We start from the raw sequence: 21,633 nt of genomic DNA on the forward strand, positions 1-21,633 counted from the left end.
ATTTTGTATCTCCAGTTGACCTGACTGCACGTCTTTGGACTGTGGGAGGAAACCGGAGCACCCGGAGGAAACCCATGCAGACACAGGGAGAACATGCAAACTCCACACAAAAAGGACAGAAGGGATCTAACCCAGGACCTTCTTGCTGCCACCCCATATTTTTCTTACATTTATTACAATGTTTTTATTACAAATTCAAACCTCAAAGCTTTTCAACGACACGAACTTTCTGCAATAGTAACCTGACCTAAACCCCATCACGCCATTCATTCAGTTACATCGCAAGATGCTCTTTGGAATATTGAGATCATGTTGGTATATTACAGATTATCCGATTTTGCACGAACTTGTAAAATCCAGCAGATTCCCATTTTCACTGGACTGCCTTTGCTGTCTTCATAGAGCCATGACAAGCACAGAGGAACATGCTAGACAAAAGTTTTCTTCAACCATTTGTGTAGGCACCAAGTCCAAACAGGAGGTGTTGTAACAGCAAAGAGGCAATACCTCATATGGCCTTCCCTCCAGGAAAATGTGAGGAAAGCCATAGGAAAATCATTTAGTAAATTATGAAAAAAAAAACCCTCAATAATAATAATAACAGTTCTGTCTATGCATATCCAACCATCAGTAATTATGGCACAACTAAGCAAGGCTAGACACTTCTTTATATTTATTTATTTGTTAGGTTCCATTCGAGACAGGACAGGTTACACATGATTCATCAGTATTTAACATCAAACACAAATACATTTTGTATCTTCAGTTCACCTGACTGGACTGTGAGAGGAAACCGGAGCTCCCAGAGGAAACCCCAAACAGAAAGGACCTGGACCACTCCAGCTGTGAATCGAACCCAGGATCTTCTGGCTGTGAGGTGACCGTGCTACTCACTGAGCGACCTTCTTTATATACATTTATGCTATGAATTCAGCTTGTGCTTTGATTGTTTTGAATAGATGTGTTAAATGGACAAATAGTTTGATTTAAAGATTTGACCAAACTAAATAGGTAAGTTAAACTTGTAGTGCGAGTTCTTAACAATGCACACAATTAAAAAAAAACACACAAAATCCACCCGACTTGATAAAAAAATGAACCTTTACAGAATAAGAAATGTGTGCTGTTGTCATTTTACTACTCGAATAGGAGCATTTTCCAAATGCTTTCAAGCTGTCATGTATATTAAGTTGTTTTTTCCTTAAAACATTGCTCATATGGTTTATTAAGTTTATTCTGTTACATTTACATATCATCATTTGTTTAAAAAAAGAAGCAGAAATGAAGAAATGAATCCCATCATGAATCCTCTTTTTCTTTGTATCTGCAAGTGAAAAGCAATAAAATAAAAAACAGTTTAGAAAATGAGTAGTCTCACACAATAAGTTTACCTAGAAGTTTAATTTGAGATATTTTATTAGCCTAAACTCTAACTAAAGCAAGAAACTACATAAGCTCATGGTAAGGTGTCCACATACTTTTGGCCATATTACATATTTTTTTTAATGTGCTGTGTTTAAAATCCACCTTTTTTGCTACTAGTTTCATATTTTCTTAATATAAACTTACAATAATTAGTTTTCAGTGTGAGATTATTAATCACATGGATATTTTTTATTATCCATCATGACCTAATATATTTGCAAATTAATAGACTTAGCTAATTAATAGGATTTTGAATAAATGATTTAAAACATTACCTGCAGTGTATGCACGTGAAAAACACCGTCTGGCCTTCGTCTGCGGACCTCATTTGTCTCGTGTGGTAAACCATCCCTTCTTTATTACAGCGTGAACACCTTCTGTCCACCTGTTGGGGAAAATGACACAAAGATGAATTCACCTCAGCAGAATCCAAACCAAACAGAAATATATAGTGTATGAAGATCTACTTCACAGTCTGCACTCCATAACTTCAAAACTGAAAAGTGTTTGACTTTATTTCAGTGTTAATCAGAACATTTTAATATTTATAGAGGTTTTAGCACAGTGAAATATGGAAACATCAACAGGGAAGAGTGTGTGCACCATAGGGTGCACTTGGTCTTGTGAATATTTGTCTTTATGGATCATGAACTGTAGTTGGATGCATAGCTTTTGAGTTGTTTTTGTTGAAGTCTTTTTTCTTTGCTCAGGGGTCCACGTTTTTATGCTCCATACATCAAATTAAGAGTCTTGGCCCTAGATCTGAAGGGTTACTGAATTCTAGCTTTGAAAAGCTCAGTACATACAGACTATTTGGCCTTTTTGAAACTCTGTTAGTTGTCTCATATTGCCTCAAATCTCACTTAAGAAAGTGCTATATTACTTTGTAGTTGACCCATGCTGGTAGTATCCAAATGGTAATCTAACCACCATGTGAATAAGAAGGTTTTTTTGTTGACCTCTTTAAACACCCATTTTTAAATATTAAGAGATCTTGCTCAAGGGCCCAATAGTGGAAGTATTGGGACTTGTGTGTATAACCCTTGTACTTGTATGTATTTAATTATTACTAAATTTATTATTTATTAAAAAACTGGTGAGGCACTGCTGGTCCTGATATAGAACTGTAACTCACCACTGGTCCTTTCAGCTCTGAGCTCTCATCACTCTGGACTGCAGACGAGCTTTGCTCTAACGAGTTAAACACAACTGACGACCTGATCACCTGCCCTGTGAGATCTAAACACAGACAAAGCAAAATAAGAGTGGAGAGTTAATGGAAAGCAGGCGAGGGTATCAGGATCAACCAAAGCACCTTGGGTGGTGGCTCAGCAATCACAGATTTTTATTGCATTTTACAAAATGTCCCAACTTTTCAAGAAATGGGGTTCATATGTATTTAAATAATGTGTATTCGTAATGTATATATCTATTTCCCAACATCAAAAACTGATGTTTAATGCCAAAACATTGAAGACAATGCATTTTGTTCTCTGGAGAAAACTGGACCAATGATGTCACATTGTTTACAACATGCAGAAAAGGAAACAGTCTCTGACACAAGCTCACAGTTTTAATGCAGTGGCATAAATGAAGAAGTGCACACGATTTATCAGTGCATCCACCCAGGCAGATTCTCCCCTCCACTCCAATAAGGCTTTCCACACGATTTTTGAGTACGCCTGGGGGAATCTGTGTCCTTCAAGTTAATACTAGGCCACTGAAGGCACAAGACTCCACCAGACCAAACCAAGTCTATATGGATCTCTCTATATGGATCTTTGTACACAGGGGGGCAGTTATGTGACTGACGTGCTTAAATAAATTCATTAATTAAAAGGGGTGTCCAGATACTTTGTCCTCAGTGTGCAATGATCTCACTAGATCATTTTTCTCAAACCTGTTTCCTCATGGGTGGATTTTCTGATTGCATTAGACTAGATTTGGCTAAAATGTGACCAGAAACTGACTAGGTGAAAGTTGTGAATGTATTTTGGAAGGAGTTCTCACCTAGAACTGGGACTTTAAACGCACACCGAGGACAGGTAATGAAGTCCTGCAGACCTGGGATAGGAAGGACATTTCCACATTCAGGACAGAAGTTTATATCTCCTCCGAAACACGACATGTCCTGTAAAATGTGTAGAAATAGAATGGAAATGATAAGATACACGAACAAGCAACATAAACACGTGGGTCCAAGCAACACAAACATGTACATTAAAATCCATATTTCGACATTTCTGAAGACTTTACTTACTGCTCAGAATTGTAGAAACAGTTAAAGTAGATCTAAGATACAAAATCAGGATGTAAACATTGACAATTAAGCAAAATACAACACAAAACTACTTCATCAGGCACTACACGGGACGAGCCTCGTGTCCCAAACGAGTCGACTCTTTGAATCGGCTCTTTTGTTCAAACACTAGGATCCGACTCCTATTAAAGAAATATTGCTGCTCACAGCATGCACTCAGCAACCTGGGTTCGATCCCTGTCCTTTCACTTTACACCCTGGTGTAAACAGCAATTTATACTATTTACACCCAAGTGTAAAAATTACAAGATTTCAAATAATTTCACTATTTTTTACATTATTTTCAGATTGTATTATGTACATTTTACATTATCTACACCCGGGTGTAAAATAGCAATATATACTGACATGCCAAAAGTCTTGGTACAGGAACTAGTATCATGTTAGGTACCCCTTTAGCCTGGCTAAGCGCAGCAGGCATTGGTTCCACAGGTGGACGGAAATATCTGGAGGGGTGTTGACCCGTGCCATCGGGATAGCCACCCACAGGTCAGTGGTATTTGTAGGTGCAGGATCTCTGGTCCCTCTATGACATATTCCCAGTACATGTGACACTGGATTAAGGGATGTTAAATGTCCCACCCGTCTGGTACCCACAATCATCGCCTTGCCATGAGCACACTGGCCTTACTCACAAGATAATACCTCACAACTTATATAGGTATGGGCATTCCCAAGCCGTCCCCAGGTAACGCCACTTCATGATCAATTTACTGCTATCCCTTGACCTTTAGCATGTCCATGTATGTACAGCAGAGCAGTTGTTGGTAGACATGCGCGGTTGAGTTTGTTTGCTCTTTTTGTTTTTGGCTGTACTGTGTGAGGAATGCTATGTGTACCCGGGTGCAAATAGACACTCCGTTCACCTTTATGTATGTTCTTGCTGTGTAAGCATGTGTCCACCCTCACATTTTAAAACAGGTCTCAACTAATTGGGATTTTCTCCAGGGTGAAGTCAGCCAATCTACCTACTGCATTCATTTTAAATTTGTGTCGTTTAGCAGATGCTTTTAGCCTATGTTCTTAGTATTTATTTTACCGAATGCAATACAAGCAACTGAAGGTGAAGGGCTTTGCTCAGAGTGGCTATTTGGTGGTGGGGCTTGAACCAAAAACCTTTCCATACCTTTTCTTACTGCATGTCTTTGGGAGGTGAGAAGAAATCTCGAACGGACATGGGGAGAACGTGCAAAAGTCTTCACCAACAGTAAACACAGGCCACTTAGTAGAAAAGTAAATCACAACCAAAGAATCTTATGAGTTAGATTTTTCTGGTATTTAAAAGAATCGGTGTTTTTAAAATTATTTTTAATGTTTTTTATAATAAACATAAACATATTAAGTTGTTTAGAACTATCAATAAATTGTTTTTATACATTTTTGTAATATATACTCAAGAATAAACAAATATCACCAATCTTTAATAAGAATAAATAAAATACTGTACTAGTAACTCGCTTTGGAGCCGACTCAGCAAACCGAATCAGCCGAAAAAAGCCGAAAAAAGACGAACAGAGGCGACATATCTAACCATCCCAAATCACACATTGTTTACTTCTCAGTGCACTAGTTACATATATTCACTGTTTTGTAAATCGTATTTTAAGCAGACTGCTGATCTATTATTAAGAATTCAATCCACTGTGTTGCAAATTATATTAAAGGAAGATTGATGTCCTCCAGGACATAAAGAGAACATGTTGCAGGGAATAGGGAGTAGGGATGATGGCTAGATTTGGAACACGACCAGAACTTCGTCGGGGCCTTCAGTAGCGCTGCGGCATTCAAATGACGAAGGTAAAACAAGCGAGCAGGTGAAGAGAAGCTGAAATAAATTAAGTAAGTGTTAAATCTCTATTTGCGAAGAAAAACATGTTTAAATCACAAATGTGATGTTTCTTTTTATGCTAGAAAGTGCTTGGCTTGTATAGGCAGAGCTAATAAGCTAGCTGGTAAAGCTAAGCTGTGATAAGTCAGGTACCGTTATAAATATATTATTATTAAAATTTCCGATTTGAAATGTAATAGAATAATTTATATTAAAACATTAATTCCTGCATTTTCACAAGTATTTTAGTCTTAAATTTGGTGAAGCATCTTCTATGTTGTTTTTGCAATGTAATGTATACTGCATGGTCAAAAGTATGTGGACACCCCTTTTATTTATAATGTTTGGTCATTTCAGCTATTTAAATTGCTATTTAAATCAGGGGCATAAAGTAAACAAATACCTCTATAGATATTGACAGTAGAATGGGTCATATTGGTGTGCTCATGGATTCTCAACAGGCACGTTTCATAAAAGTTCATATTAATTTTGCATTATTGTGACGTACAAACATCTGGGAGCAACAACAGCTCAGCAGAGAGGCCAGACAGCAGTGAGGTCACACAAAATGACCTCTGAGTGCTTAGTGGGTGTGGAAATCTCTCCTGTTTTGCATATTTTGGGATTGACTGCAAGCCTGGCCTCACTAATGCTCCTGTGGCTGAATGGAAGTAAATACCTACAGTCATGTTCCAAGATTTTGTAGTGTTTTCTTAGGTGTACTTAAATGGCTTTCTTTTTTTCGCAGGATGGCAGAGAACGACGTGGACAACGAACTGCTGGACTATGAGGAGGACGAGGTGGACGCGGCAGGAGGTGTGGTGGACGGAGGCCTGGCCGGCGACGGCGGCAACGCGGCCCTGAGGAAAGAGGGGCTGAAGGGATCCTACGTGTCCATCCACTCGTCAGGGTTCAGGGACTTTCTGTTGAAGCCCGAGCTCCTCAGGGCCATCGTGGACTGTGGATTCGAGCATCCGTCTGAGGGTGAGGAGCGCGAGACATGTCTCTACATACGTCCACCTTCATCTTACGTACCCATCCGAACTGCTTGTCTGACCTTCCAGGCTTTGAAACCTCCTCAAAAATATATTCAGTCCCTAAAACAAATGATGCAGAGGTGCAAATATGTTCTTTGTTTTTTACAGTTCAGCACGAGTGCATTCCTCAGGCCATCTTGGGCATGGATGTGTTATGCCAGGCCAAGTCCGGCATGGGAAAGACGGCCGTCTTTGTCCTGGCTACGCTCCAGCAGATCGAACCCGTGACCGGACAGGTAATGCTCACATCAACCCTGGCCATTCTGTTTTGAAACCTTGCGCATAAAATGAGAGCCCCCCTCTTGCACCCTAACAATTTTATTAGTCTTTAGTATGCATGAATGGCTTTCCACTAGATTGTCAAGTGTGTCTGTGGGAATTTGTGTCACTCAGCAATGCTAAGATTATCTGATTTATTTGGTCGTTGTTGTTGCCCAGGTGTCAGTGCTGGTAATGTGCCACACCCGGGAGCTGGCATTTCAAATCAGCAAAGAGTACGAGCGCTTCTCCAAGTACATGCCCACTGTCAAGGTAAGGAAATAAGGTGCCAAAAGTCCAATGCCCTATCACTAAGACTATCACGTGACCCCTATAACGTGCATACAGTCATGGACCGCATATTCTCACCCGCCGGTGGTGGTGGAGTCTCGGAGCCCTGGCGCACCACTGGGGTCCGGATTCGAACCCTGATCTCTGCGGTGCTATCGGATAGCCGGGCATGATAGGCTGAACCCCTGTGGTGTATTGTTCCAGCATTATGTAAATAAATATTATTCAATATCACACACTAATATCTACACTTTTGTCTTGTGCACTCCCTCGGTGCCCTCTAGGTGGCAGTGTTCTTTGGGGGTTTGCCTATCAAGAAGGATGAGGAAACCCTAAAAAGGGAGAGTCCTCACATCGTGGTGGGGACGCCCGGCCGCATCCTGGCCCTGGCACGCAGCAAGAGCCTCAACCTGCGCCACATCAAGCACTTCATCCTGGACGAGTGTGACAAGATGCTCGAACAGCTGGGTAAGAAGCTTCTAGGAATGAAAGCGCTGTCCAGAAACACCTCAAATTAATCATTAGGTGTGTTTGCACATGCATTTAGCCAAACAGCGAACATACTGTACCTAATAAAGTGCTAGCTTAGTGTATGTGGCATGTATTCGGATCGTCTACATTTCCACCTTAGTAAAAAATGAAATCATTTGATGAATAATTTCTCACGTCTTTCCTCAGACATGCGGCGTGACGTCCAGGAGATTTTCCGCATGACCCCGCACGAGAAGCAGGTCATGATGTTCAGCGCCACCCTGAGCAAAGAAATCCGCCCGGTCTGCCGAAAGTTCATGCAAGACGTAATTACACCTTCTCTCCTCCTACCACCACGAGCGCTCGTGCCTCTGATCCGCCCGTCGGCAGCAGTCGCCGCCCTAGCTTTAAGAAACGGGTGAAAGTCGGTCAAAGAAAGTAGTCAGAATAGAGGAAGAGACAGTCTGCTGTTCTCTGTTTATCTCAGTATACCAGGCTGCTAGCTAGCAAGGGATCCCTGAAACTGGCAGTGCCACATTCCCAGCTGGTAGTTTGTTCTGCTTAAATTCCTGTCCACAGATGTGCTACTTGAGGCACGTTTCCACCAGAGTTTCAGGAACATGAGGAACCGTGATACAGTTACTTAACAGTGAAGGCCCTGTTATGTGAATTTATGGTCCTGTTAAAACATTAAGCATTGGCATCATATTTTCCACACAAGCAAACATAGATTAGGCTGTAATTATCATTGTTGTGTTTATTTTTTTTTATTTTTTAAGTCTGTGTATATAAACAGCGTTTGTTTAGATAGATAGATAGATAATAAAAAGTATTAAAGTACAAAAGTATTAGAGTACAAAGAATTAAGTGCACAAGTAATGTTGTACACACTATGTAATTAAATAAATAGAATAAAAAAAGATTATTATGTCATATAATAAAAAAAAAACTAAGAAGTATCCTGGCATTAAATATTTAGATGAGATATGTAATGTGATATACTAAGCTGTAGCAGTGTTAAATAACAACAGATATGTAGTATAGTCTTTAGTCTTTATGAACAGAGTGCTAGAACATGCTCCATGGGTCTGTCCTAATAGTGGTTTAGCGTTCGATGATGTCTCGAACTAGTGAATTGTTATACAGCGAGATCGCTGCTGGTGTAAACGATCTCCTGTACCGTTCCTTGTTACAGCGGAGCTATTTAGTAATGCAAAGGACTTAATGACGCCATATGATAATCCATATAAAGGAAGAGAGGGTTAGGGTTAGAGGGTAGTCGCGATACAAAACCGGGGCAGCAATTCGAACACTCCAGTATCTTTAAAGTCTGATCATTTGATACGTTTCGCTTCCGAGATCATGCTTCTAACATCAGATAGATTTTTTATATATGTTTTTTTAAATAGTGGGAGGTGTTGGCAGCAGTGCACCCACATTTTCAGGCCAAAGCATTAAAAAGGGCAAACAATTTACCAGTTTCCATTTTCAAATGATTCAGTACAACGAGAATTGGAAACGGCGACTCTGATTTGTTGATCTCCTGCAACAACGATTGCCGACTTGGCCAATCAGTACCCAGTCAGCAATGTCCTATTAAAAAGACAGATTTTTTAAATACATAAAGTTAATTTCATTCGTTTATTTCAATCCAATCGCACCTTTTTTCCTTTCAATGCAAAAATGCAAAAAAAGGCTTTTTTTAATTAGTTGTTTTTTGCAACAATAAAAAACTCAATTAATGATGAAAGACTAATGCAGCACTTTTAATGTGCGGAGGTCTCGAGGTGCCTCTTTCCTCCACCTCCCCAAAACCAGCTGTAGATCAACCTCAGCTGATGGTTTCGGAACCTGACATAAAACGATGAAGTAGCTCATATTGGGCGACTCGGATCGTACCTAAATGTTAGATGTAGCCAATTCTTCCTAAAACAAAAGGGCTTCTTGCATTTCGTTTTTATTCCGGAGCGCTTTATGGCTTTCCATTTTCACTGTTACTGTCGGCGCCTCGAGCAGAGCACGATCAATAGGTGGAACGGGATCAGTTGGCGTTATGATACCAGACACACCTCGTCACCTCTTCCACCTCCCAAAACCAGCTGTAAACCAACCTCAGCTGACGGCTTTAGAACTTGACAAAAAAAAACTGTGCAGTTTTACTAATGGGCAGCTTTTTTGTTTGCAGCTCATATTAGGCTACTCGCATCGTATGTACATGTTAGATGTAGCCAATTCTCATCAAAACAAAAGTGCTTCTTGCATTTCGTTTTTATTCCGGAGTTCTGTATGGCTTTCCATTTTCACTACTACTGTCGGCGCCTCGAGCAGAGCACGATCAATAGGTGGAACGGGATCAGTTGGTGTTATGATACCAGACACACCTCGTCACCTCTTATGTCCAGCTCTTGGTTTTTGGTTTTGGTTTACAGTCCAGACAAAGGCAGATTTGAGCTTTTCAGTACTAGAAATAGCCTACAATCATTTCTGGGATCACAGCAACACCTTAAAGGACTATTTTGTTTATTGACCAGGTCTTTACTGGAGCCCAGGTTCTTCCAGGACTAACATAACTGAGCTTCCTATGTTTCTGAAATGTTCCTGTGGTGGAAATGTGCCCATAATTAATGTTCTATAAATCAAATAGTTTGTCACACATTTATGATCATGCAGAGCAAAACCTTAATGGCCCGATTTCTGAACATCCAGCTAAACAGACTGAGAGAAGTTTAGACCTCAGAAGGTCATTAGGCGGCTCTATTGGATGCAGGCAGGTTTGTCAGCCTGAAGCTTCGCGCTCACCGAGCCTTCTGCTCTTTCATTAACACCGAGCCCCTGGTGGGGTGGCGCAGGGTTAGTTGGCCGAGCCAATTAAGTAAGACCATGATGCGCACGGCGCTCCGGGAGCTTCGCAGTTCTTATTAAAAACTGCCGCAGTTGCTTTTTTGTGCTGGTGGAAGCGAGAGAAGTGAGCAAAGATGGACTTTTACGTCACAACCTCCGAATTTAAGCACAAGAACAAAGACGACGGGCGAGCGAGCAAGCGAAACCGGCGGCTCCGAGCAGACGGCGAACCTGCCAGGGACGTTTATTAAAAGAAAAGTCATGAAGAAGCAAAGTGTCGAATGTTCTGCTGTGGGAAGTTCTCCGTGAAGACCCGACGGCGGTTTAAATCGGCTGGATTTGAAGGCGTCTACGTTTTCCATTCCAGTCAGTCGGCATCTTTATGGAATGAAGACGGGAGCAGCAGATCTGAGCATCCTGATGGACATTAATATACAGAAAAATTATATATTACTCTTTCATAGCTGGTTATTTATGCCAGCCAGAGAATGTAGGATTTATTAGGCGGCCTAATGGGTTACAGATGCTCCGACTTATTTAAGGGCTTTAAAACAAGTAAAACATTTTAGATTTTGGGAAAAGAAAGAATAGCAGGCGCTCGGGTGACATAACGGTAAAGTAAGCTCGCCCACTAACTCTGGGATCCGGGGTTTGAATCCCCTGGGGTGCTATCAGCCTGTCTGGGTCTACATACAGACGCTCGGCCATGTAGTTAATCTGCCAAATCGTGTTTGGTGTCTGCATTTGCATCTTTATTTTTGCCCTAGTGGGGCTTCTGAGGACCTGGGATGGATCCTCACAACACGTTTTACATTTCATTCAGCCTTTGCAGGTTTCCAGTGTGAATTCGGCTTCGTCCCACCTTCCCGAACCATTCAATAGGTGAATTGGCTACTCTAAATCCCCCCCTGGATTGACTGAGATTAAGTGAGTGAGTGAACTGCCGTCTAAATTGTCATTTAGGACTCGTCGTAGTGATGGAAGAGACAGGAATCGGTACAATTGGTCTGTAAAATGTTAGAACTGAGCGACAGGGTCGTTTTTCAGGTTGAATCTGATATTATAATAATAATAATGGACTTGTTAGGATAGTCTGAGTGTCTCAGGCTGCTGATTCTTCTCAGCAGATCAAATCAGGTTCATCCAGGTAAGTGAAACGATGAGCATTTAACCATGACGTGAACATCGTCGCCAAACGAAATATTTACACTTAAATTAGTCGGTTCATCGTTCACTCGTCGTTAAATGCTCCGCTCTTGAGTAGCTGTGGAGGAAGGTGTGTCGGTGTGAGTGTTTTTAGGCTGTTGTACTTAGTTTTTACTATAGATGATGTAACTGTAGGGATGTAACGATACACTCTACCCGCGATGCGATTCACGATACAGAGTTCACGATACGATTTTTTCCCGTTTTTTTTTTTTAAACTGAAATTGAAGACAAACCCCGAATTTGGCAACCAGGCGTATAGCGCCAGTGACGTCAATCAGGCGAGATTTTACATGTCAAATCGATTTGAATCGTGGAATTTTTTAATCGGTTATTAACCGTCTTGTGGTGAATCGTTACATCCGTAAGTTATCGTAGTGTTTTTCAGCCTCACCTACCATGGATAGCGTTCGGTTTTATGGACCTGGCCTGAGGGAGGTGGTTGCACCCTAGAGTGCTTAGTGTGGCTCTCCGTGCAGACTCCACCGCTGACTGGTCAAACTGTACGAATATCAGAGGACGCCCTATGCCGCCTGTTTTCATTTACTGTGTTCAGTGTGAACAGGAACTTAACAGCTTCCCAATCTAGTCATATCCAATTCCCCACTGTGAAACCGCTCTCTTGAACAGCCCCTGATCTGATCAAGGAGAGCTGGATCTCCTACCCCCCCCCCCCCCCCCCCCCCTTCCTCGAAACGTGTCCATTGGGTTTCCACACGTAGCTGTATAGCGTACGGAGAGCCGCACTAAGCATCATGTGACCAGTCCCGGTGATCACATATCACAGCGGTTTTCTGAATACGGTCTTCGAGAGAAACTTAGAACATAGATTAGGATTAGAAAAGGCATACCCTGCTCTCCCCCAGGCACAGCCAATTGCATTTGTGTGGATGCCTGGCCAGGTCGGTGGGTCAACGTCTTTTATTACGCTACAGGAATGGTAGATGGTTGAAAAATGTTGTAGCATTCGTTCTGTTTGTTGGAGATGTGATGTACAGTGTGTGTGTGTGTGTGTGTGTGTGTATGGGATGGGATGGGAGGGGAGGGTTATTCTAACCCCCGTCCCTTCTCTCTCTCTCTCTTTCTCTTCTTTCTGTTGTTTATCTGCACCTCTGTCTGCTCCCCTTCCTTCCTGAAACCCTCAAACCTACCGTTAACTCGCTAACCACGTTACGCTGCTAACACCCCACCACGCCCTCAAACCCTTCACACACCCCTCTCCCCTCCTCGCCCGCCCCGTGGTCGTCCAGCCGATGGAGATATTCGTGGACGACGAGACCAAGCTGACCCTGCACGGCCTGCAGCAGTACTACGTCAAGCTGAAGGACAACGAGAAGAACCGGAAGCTCTTCGACCTGCTGGACGTCTTAGAATTCAACCAGGTATCTCGGACACATGTCGAGCTCTCAGAGTGGGTTTGGTTATTCCACACAGATGCAGATTCGTCTCATATTGGCACTGTAAACGGTTGTAGGTGGTGATCTTCGTGAAGTCGGTGCAGCGGTGTATCGCCCTGGCCCAGCTGCTGGTGGAGCAGAACTTCCCGGCCATCGCCATCCACAGAGCCATGCCCCAGGACGAGAGGTCTGACACGCGTGTCCTACGCCGACGCTAACTCTTTATTTAACGCTTTTGTATCCGCCTCATCTTAACCAGTCTGTCGCTGTGATTGGTACCCGCAGACTCGCTCGGTATCAGCAGTTCAAGGACTTTCAGAGGCGGATCCTGGTGGCCACCAACCTGTTCGGCCGAGGAATGGACATCGAGAGGGTCAACATTGCCTTCAACTACGACATGCCCGAGGATTCGGATACGTACCTGCACAGGGTGGCTCATCATTTTGCTTAATCCATTGCATCAGCCATAACATTAAAACCACCTCCTTGTTTCTACACTCACTGTCCATTTTATCAGCTCCACTTACCATATAGAAGCACTTTGTAGTTCTACAATTACTGACTGTAGTCCATCTGTTTCTTTACATGCTGTGTTAGCCCCCTTTCATGCTGTTCTTCAGTGGTCAGGACCACCACAGAGCAGGTATTATTTAGGTGGTGGATCATTCTCAGCACTGCAGTGACACTGACATGGTGGTGGTGTGTTAGTGTGTGTTGTGCTGGTATGAGTGGATCAGACACAGCAGCGCTGCTGGAGTTTTTAAACATCTCACTGTCACTGCTGGACTGAGAATAGTCCACCAACCAAAAATATCCGGCCAACAGCGCCCCGTGGGCAGCGTCCTCTGACCACTGATGAAGGTCTAGAAGATGACCGACTCAAACAGCAGCAATAGATGAGTGATCGTCTCTGACTTTACATCTACAAGGTGGACAAACTAGGTAGGAGTGTCTAATAGAGTGGACAGTGAGTGGACACAGTATTTAAAACCTCCAGCAGCGCTGCTGTGTCTGATCCACTCATACCAGCACAACACACACTAACACTCCACTAAATAATACCTGCTCTGTGGTGGTCCTGTGGGGGTCCTGACGATTGGAGAACAGGGTGAAAGCAGGCTAACAAAGCATGCAGAAAAACAGATGGACTACAGTCAGTAATTGTAGAACTACAAAGTGCTTCTATATGGTAAGTGGAGCTGATAAAATGGACAGTGAGTGTAGAAACAAGGAGGTGGTTTTAATGTTATGTTTAATTTTATCTGGATAATATTACAGATTGTCTCAGTGTTTGGGTTTTAACGCTCTGAATGTTCTCAGGTCGCCCGAGCGGGCAGGTTCGGCACAAAGGGTTTGGCCATCACGTTCGTGTCGGACGAAAACGATGCCCGGACTCTGAACGATGTCCAGGACAGGTTCGAAGTGAACATCAGTGAGCTTCCCGAGGAGATCGACATCTCATCATACAGTAAGTCCTGACCTACCTGCTCACGATCGGCCAAAGTACAACAGTGAAAGACAAAGTCTACATGTGCGCAATACATTCAAAGAAACTCTCACACCAGATCATACAGAAATAATCATTAATTTCTTTAATAATATAAGGCTGAAAACGATATGACAACATGGTGTTATAAAAACAATCAAATTAATGGGTGTTTTGGGAATTTGGCTCGACTCATGCACGGCTTCGTTTCCATTGATCAGCGTTTGCTTAAGGTCTTGAGGTGCTTTTATTCTGACCACATGAAGCAGTTTGTGTGAAGTAGTGAATAATACACAGTGCTTGTGGTTTTAAATAAAGGCCTGATGTGGAGATTTTGTTCCTTTATTCAGCCACACAGTTTTGTACAGTAATACTTGCTTTCTTTAATACGTTTTACTTTAATATACTTTACTTAATGTACCTTAAGCTGCTGTAATACCTGACTTTCCCTTTGGGATTAATAAAATGATCAGTCTATCTGTCTACCTATCTGTCTATCTGTCTGTCTCTCTATCGTTCTGTCTGTCTGTCTCTATCGTTGTGTCTGTCTGTCAGTCTGTTTAGCTATATGTTTGTCTGTCTATCGTTCTGTCTGTCTATCTATCAATCTGTCTGTTTATCTATTTGTCTGTCTATCATTCTGTTTGTACCTTTCTGTCTGTCTGTCTGTCTCTCTAGCTTTGTGTCTGTCTGTCTATCAATCTATTGTTCTGTCTGTCTGTTTATCGTTGTCTCTCGAACTGTCTATTGTTCTGTCTATCTGTCTATTTGTCTGTCTGTTTATCTGTGTTTGTGTATCTGTCTGTCTGTTCATCGTTCTGTCTGTCTGTCATTCTGTCTGTCTCTCGTTCTGTCTGTCTATGTATCGTTCTGTCTGTCTATCGTTCTGTCTGTCTGTCAGTCTGTTTAGCTATCTATTTGTCTGTCTGTTTATCGTTCTGTCTGTTTGTCTGTCTATCTATCAATCTGTCTGTCCGCTTATCTATTTGTCTGTCTATCATTCTGTTTGTACCTGTCTGTCTGTCTGTCTCTCTATCTATCAATCTATTGTTCTGTCTGTCTGTTTATCGTTGTCTCTCGAACTGTCTATTGTTCTGTCTATCTGTCTATTTGTCTGTGTTTATCTGTCTGTTTGTGTATCTGTCTATCTGTCTGTTCATCGTTCTGTCTGTCTGTCATTCTGTCTGTCTCTCGTTCTGTCTATCTATCTATGTATCGTTCTGTCTGTCTCTATCGTTCTATCTTTCTATTAATCTATCTATCTATCGTTCTGTCTGTCAATCTGTTTATCGTTCAGTCAGTCTGTCCATCTATCTGTCTGTTTATTGTTCTATTTATCTGTCTGTCTGTATCTGTCTGTTTGACTATCTGTCTGTTTATCGTTCTGTCTGTCAGTCTATCTATATATCGTTCTGTCAGTCTGTTTAGCTATCTATTTGTCTGTCTATCATTCTGTCTGTGTCTGTCTATCTACAGGGGTTGGACAAAATAACTGAAACACCTGTCATTTTAGTGTGGGAGGTTTCATGGCTAAATTGGACCAGTCTGGTGGCCAATCTTCATTAATTGCACATTGCACCAGTAAGAGCAGAGTGTGAAGGTTCAATTAGCAGGGTAAGAGCACAGTTTTGCTCAAAATATTGCAATGCACACAACATTATGGGTGACATACCAGAGTTCAAAAGAGGACAAATTGTTGGTGCACGTCTTGCTGGCGCATCTGTGACCAAGACAGCAAGTCTTTGTGATGTATCAAGAGCCACGGTATCCAGGGTAATGTCAGCATACCACCAAGAAGGACAAACCACATCCAACAGGATTAACTGTGGACGCAAGAGGAAGCTGTCTGAAAGGGATGTTCGGGTGCTAACCCGGATTGTATCCAAAAAACATAAAACCACGGCTGCCCAAATCACGGCAGAATTAAATGTGCACCTCGACTCTCCTGTTTCCACCAGAACTGTCCGTCGGGAGCTCCACAGGGTCAATATACACGGCCGGGCTGCTATAGCCAAACCTTTGGTCACTCGTGCCAATGCCAAACGTCGGTTTCAATGGTGCAAGGAGCGCAAATCTTGGGCTGTGGACAATGTGAAACATGTATTGTTCTCTGATGAGTCCACCTTTACTGTTTTCCCCACATCCGGGAGAGTTACGGTGTGGAGAAGCCCCAAAGAAGCGTACCACCCAGACTGTTGCATGCCCAGAGTGAAGCATGGGGGTGGATCAGTGATGGTTTGGGCTGCCATATCATGGCATTCCCTTGGCCCAATACTTGTGCTAGATGGGCGCGTCACTGCCAAGGACTACCGAACCATTCTGGAGGACCATGTGCATCCACTGGTGGTGCCGTGTATCAGGATGACAATGCACCAATACACACAGCAAGACTGGTGAAAGATTGGTTTGATGAACATGAAAGTGAAGTTGAACATCTCCCATGGCCTGCACAGTCACCAGATCTAAATATTATTGAGCCACTTTGGGGTGTTTTGGAGAAGCGAGTCAGGAAACGTTTTCCTCCACCAGCATCACGTAGTGACCTGGCCACTATCCTGCAAGAAGAATGGCTTAAAATCCCTCTGACCACTGTGCAGGACTTGTATATTTCATTTCCAAGACGAATTGACGCTGTATTGGCCGCAAAAGGAGGCCCTACACCATACTAATAAATTATTGTGGTCTAAAACCAGGTGTTTCAGTTATTTTGTCCAACCCCTGTATCTATCAGTCTGTTTATCTGTCTGTCTTTCTGTCTCTATCTGTCTGTCTGTCTATCTGTTATCAGTCCATGCATGAGTGCGTTTGAAGCAGATACGGCGTTACAGTAGTGTGTGGTTTGGGTTGAAGCGTCTGAGTTAGTAAAGTGCTTGACCTGTTTATAAATTTTTAACGTGATAAAAACACATTTACAAAATCTCTCTTTTTTTATCGTAAGTTAATTTGGTTAATTTTGAACTCTTGTAATTTTATTTTACCCCACACAGAGCAAGGCAGTAAAGTCAACGTCAGCAGAACACGAGGGTTTAAAAACTGTTTTTCTGTGTATTGCAGTTGAGCAGACGCGGTAAACACGGTGCAGGACAGACGGCGGCTCCTGGATGTAGAAGATGCATGAGAACAGCGTTCAGTAGCTTGTAGTGTCGGACTGACGTCCCAGTGGAGTTTAGTGAGGATGTAAAACCGTTTCCCTTCACTTTTAATTTGAACACACACACACGTCTTTACACGCTTCTGACGATTCTCTGATTCTTTTCACAGTAAAACTTTCATTCCTGTCGTTTCGTTTGTTCAGTTTCGAGCAACACGAGCGTCTGTAAATCATTTTATTTGCCTTTTTTGAAAGGATCCATAGATCCTAAATTCTGTTTAGTTTTCCGTGCGAGTGCGACGTAGCACTTCGTTTCCTTTGATCAGCATTTGCTTGAGGTACTTTTATTTTGCCCAAATGAGGCAGTTTGTGTAAAGTAGTGAATAATACACAGTGCTTGTCGTTTTAAATGAGGGCCTGATGTGATTCTACATCTATACGTGTGTGTTGTGTGTTCTGTGTTTGAAACAATACACCGTTTGTTGAATGTTCTTCGTTTAATGACTCAAGTGGAGCAGGAGTGAGACGTTGTTCCAGTAAAGGTGCATTAGGTGCGAGTTCTTGGTTTTTTTTTTTTATAAATAATAAATATTTATATAATATATTTCATTTAGAAAAGAAGTTGCAGTTAAAATGTGATGGACTCCAACCTGCACGTTTTCTGTTTTTATTTAAAGAAGATAAAGAAACATTTTAGTGATTTTGTTATTTTTACTTGATGCACTTTTAGGACTTTTTGGTATCTGCACTTCTGAAAAGGTTTTCCAGTGTTCAAAATCCAACACTGAATTTCATAATTAAAATCAGAACTAACTGCTCTCGTATGAATGTTTGTTTTCCTTCTTTTCCTTAAAAACATTATAAATATTAACTAGTTTTAAGGGCGGCACGCAGACACGGGGTAGCACTGTCACCTCACAGCAAGAAGGTCCTGGGTTCCATCCCCAGGTGGGGCGGTCCGAGTCCTTTCTGTGTGGAGTTTGCATGTTCTCCCTGTGTCTGTGTGGGTTTCCTCCGGGTGCTCCGGTTTCCTCCCACGGTTCAAAAACATGCAAACTCCACACAGAAAGGACCTGGACCACTCAACCTGGGAATCGAACCCAGGACCTTCTTCCTTGTGAGGTGACGGTGCTACCCACCGAGCCGCCCATGAAACGTTTTGTGCACCTCCTAGAGGCTAGGCTGTTTTGGCCATCCCACCTTGTCTGACAGGCGCTTGAATAGCCGATAGGACCGCTGAAATTCGAACCCTGTATCCTTAGATCAGTAGTGAGCTAGCGTACTTCAGTGTACTACTTGGGGCAAGCCGTAGCCTAGTGGTTGGGGTACTAGACTAGTAATCAAAAGGTCGCTGGTTCAAGCCTCACCACTGCCAGGTTGCTGCTGTTGGGCCCTTAACCCTCAATTGCTCAGATTGTATACTGTACTGTAAGTCGCTTTGGATAAAGGCGTCTGCTAAATGCTGAAAATGTAAAAGTAATGTAAAAATACAGGAGTGGGTAAATGACTGTCAGTCATTATGTACTTACTATAGTAATAAGGGACAGTGGTAGCCTAGTGGGTAGAGCTTTGGGCTATCAACAGAAAGGTTGAGAGTTTGAATCTCGGCTCTGCCATGCAGCCACTGTTGGGTCCTTGAGCAAGGCCCTTAACCCTCTCTGCTCCAGGGGCGCCGTACGACACTTGTTTGTTTGTTCATTAGGGTTTTAACGTCATGTTTTACACTTTGGTTACATTCATGACAGGAACGGTAGTTACTCATTACACAAGATTCATCAGTTCACAAGTTTATATCAAACACAGACATGAACAAATTTGTGTCTCTGATTCACCTCACTCGCACGTCTTTGGACTGTGGGAGGAAACCCACACAGACACGGGGAGAACATGCAAACTCCACACAGAAATGACCCGGACCGCCCCACCTGGGAATTGAAGTGATGTCCCCACAGCCGTGGTTGCCCTTTTTGACACCACCCTCGTGTTTCTATCCAGGCATGGGACCAGCACCAAGAGCGCACTGACAATGTATAAGTGCACCTACTAGAGGCTAGGCTGTTTTGGCCATCTCACCTTGTCCGACAGGTGCCTGAATAGCCGATAGGACCGCTGAGATTCAAACCCAATCTCAGCAGTAGTCAGGTAGCGTACTTCCCTTTTGTAATGAATCTAGTGAGTGGGTAAATGAGTTGAGTGTCACGTTTTTACAGGGCTAGGCTCTAGACCCACTGCCACACTGACCAGGATGGAGCAGCTTTGTACTTATTATGTACTTATTATACAAGTAGTAATAAGGGACAGTGGTAGCCTAGTGGGTAGAGCTTTGGGCTATCAACTAAAAGGTTGAGAGTTCAGCCATTGTTGGGCCCTTGAGCAAGGCCCTTGATCCTCTCTGCGTACTATGGCTGACCCTCGTCAACCAAAAACAAGCTGAGATGTGTGAAGAAATAATTTTGTTGTACTGTACATGTGTGTGTGTGTGTGTATGACAAATAAAGGCGTCCTTCATTCTTCTTCGAACACACCCTTACTCTCACATCACTGAGAATTTGCACTAAAAGTGTCGAGGCGAGTCAGAAACATTTTCAGCGGTTGAATTAATTGTCGTTGGACATGAACTCTAAACGACTACAGCGAGAGGAAAACATTTACAAGCCTCATGACTGTGAGAAAAGGAAATAAGTCCAGATGTGTCAGCAGTACCCAACTTAACAACCGATAACAGGATGAGATAGAAGTGTAAATGGAAATCTCTGAGAGGAACAAATGGTACCGGATGGGGTGGGGGGGGAGTGTTTAGTCGGGGGTAGAGAGGCAGCCGGCTGTGTGAGCTGGTCGAAACCTTGTACAAAATGTAATTTCCTTAATCTATGAACAGCACACACACACACACACAGCAGCATGTTAATGATCTCGTTCAGTATGAGGGGGTTTCACTACTTATGCATTTTCACTTCAGTAATTTTTAAAACGTTTCATTATGACATGACTAGACATTTTGTTCTTTCGTTTAAATGCATAGATTAATCAGTAAAAAGAAGCACCGTTAAGAATGGGAAAATGTCTTGGCCAGATACACTATATTGCCAAAAGTATTCACTCACCCATCCAAATCATTGATTACAGGTGTTCCAATCACGTCCATGGTGTATAAAACCAGGCACCTCGGCATGCAGACTGCTTCTACACACATTAGTGAAAGAACGGGTCGCTCTCAGGAGCTCAGTGAATTCCAGCGTGGTACCGTGATGCCACCTGTGCAACAAGTCCAGTCGTGAAATTTCCTCGCTACTAAATATTCCACAGTCGACCGTCAGTGCTATTATAACAAAGTGGAAGCGATTGGGAACGAAGTAGTTGGCCAAGTAAAATGACAGAGCGGGTCAGCGGATGCTGAGGAACTTTCTGCAGGGTCAATCGCTACAGACCTCCAAACTTCATGTGGCCTTCAAATGAGCCCAAGAACAGTGTGTAGAGCTTCATGGAATGGGTTTCCATGGCCGAGCAGCTGCATCCGAATGAAATGGAAAGCGTCGGATGCAGTGGTGTAAAGCACACCGCTACTGGACTCTAGAGCAGTGGAGACGTGTCCTCCGGAGTGACGAATCACGCTTCTCCGTCTGGCGATCCGATGGACGAGTCTGGGTTTGGCGGTTGCCAGGAGAACGGTACCTGTCTGACTGTATTGTGCCGAGTGTAAAGTGTGGTGGAGGGGGGATTATGGTGTGGGGGTGTTTTTCAGGAGTTGGGCTCGACCCCTTAGTTCCAGTGAAAGGAAGGAAGGGGATTTTGGATGATTTCATGCTCCCAACTTTGTGGGAACAGTTTGGGGATGGCCCCTTTCTGTTCTAACATGACGAGGTCCATAAAGACGTGGATGAGCGAGTCTGGTGTGGAAGAACTTGACTGGCCTGCACAGAGTCCTGACCTCAACCCGATAGAACACCTTTGGGATGAATTAGAGCGGAGACTGTGAGCCAGG

The 21,633-nt window shown here is 42.9% G+C and overlaps 2 protein-coding genes across 2 annotated transcripts; one reads left to right on the forward strand and one right to left on the reverse strand.

Moving 5' to 3' along the window:
- Positions 1-1,216: 1,216 nt before the first annotated feature.
- Positions 1,217-3,811, reverse strand: polr1h (RNA polymerase I subunit H). Its single transcript, XM_062989488.1, has 5 exons — positions 3,686-3,811; positions 3,436-3,556; positions 2,561-2,664; positions 1,701-1,810; positions 1,217-1,324 (listed from the first exon to the last, which is right to left on the reverse strand). Exons 2-5 carry the CDS (start codon positions 3,551-3,553, stop codon positions 1,300-1,302), a joined length of 357 nt encoding a protein of 118 aa, XP_062845558.1. The 5' UTR covers positions 3,554-3,556; positions 3,686-3,811; the 3' UTR covers positions 1,217-1,299.
- A 1,686-nt stretch (positions 3,812-5,497) lies between these two features.
- Positions 5,498-14,553, forward strand: ddx39b (DEAD (Asp-Glu-Ala-Asp) box polypeptide 39B). Its single transcript, XM_063009875.1, has 10 exons — positions 5,498-5,584; positions 6,322-6,557; positions 6,719-6,846; positions 7,049-7,141; positions 7,444-7,627; positions 7,838-7,956; positions 12,928-13,059; positions 13,152-13,261; positions 13,360-13,504; positions 14,395-14,553. Exons 2-10 carry the CDS (start codon positions 6,323-6,325, stop codon positions 14,551-14,553), a joined length of 1,305 nt encoding a protein of 434 aa, XP_062865945.1. The 5' UTR covers positions 5,498-5,584; position 6,322.
- The last annotated feature ends 7,080 nt before the right edge of the window (positions 14,554-21,633 follow it).

Source organism: Trichomycterus rosablanca, chromosome 2 (assembly GCF_030014385.1).
Source record: "Trichomycterus rosablanca isolate fTriRos1 chromosome 2, fTriRos1.hap1, whole genome shotgun sequence".
In the NCBI taxonomy this organism is placed as follows: domain Eukaryota; kingdom Metazoa; phylum Chordata; class Actinopteri; order Siluriformes; family Trichomycteridae; genus Trichomycterus; species Trichomycterus rosablanca.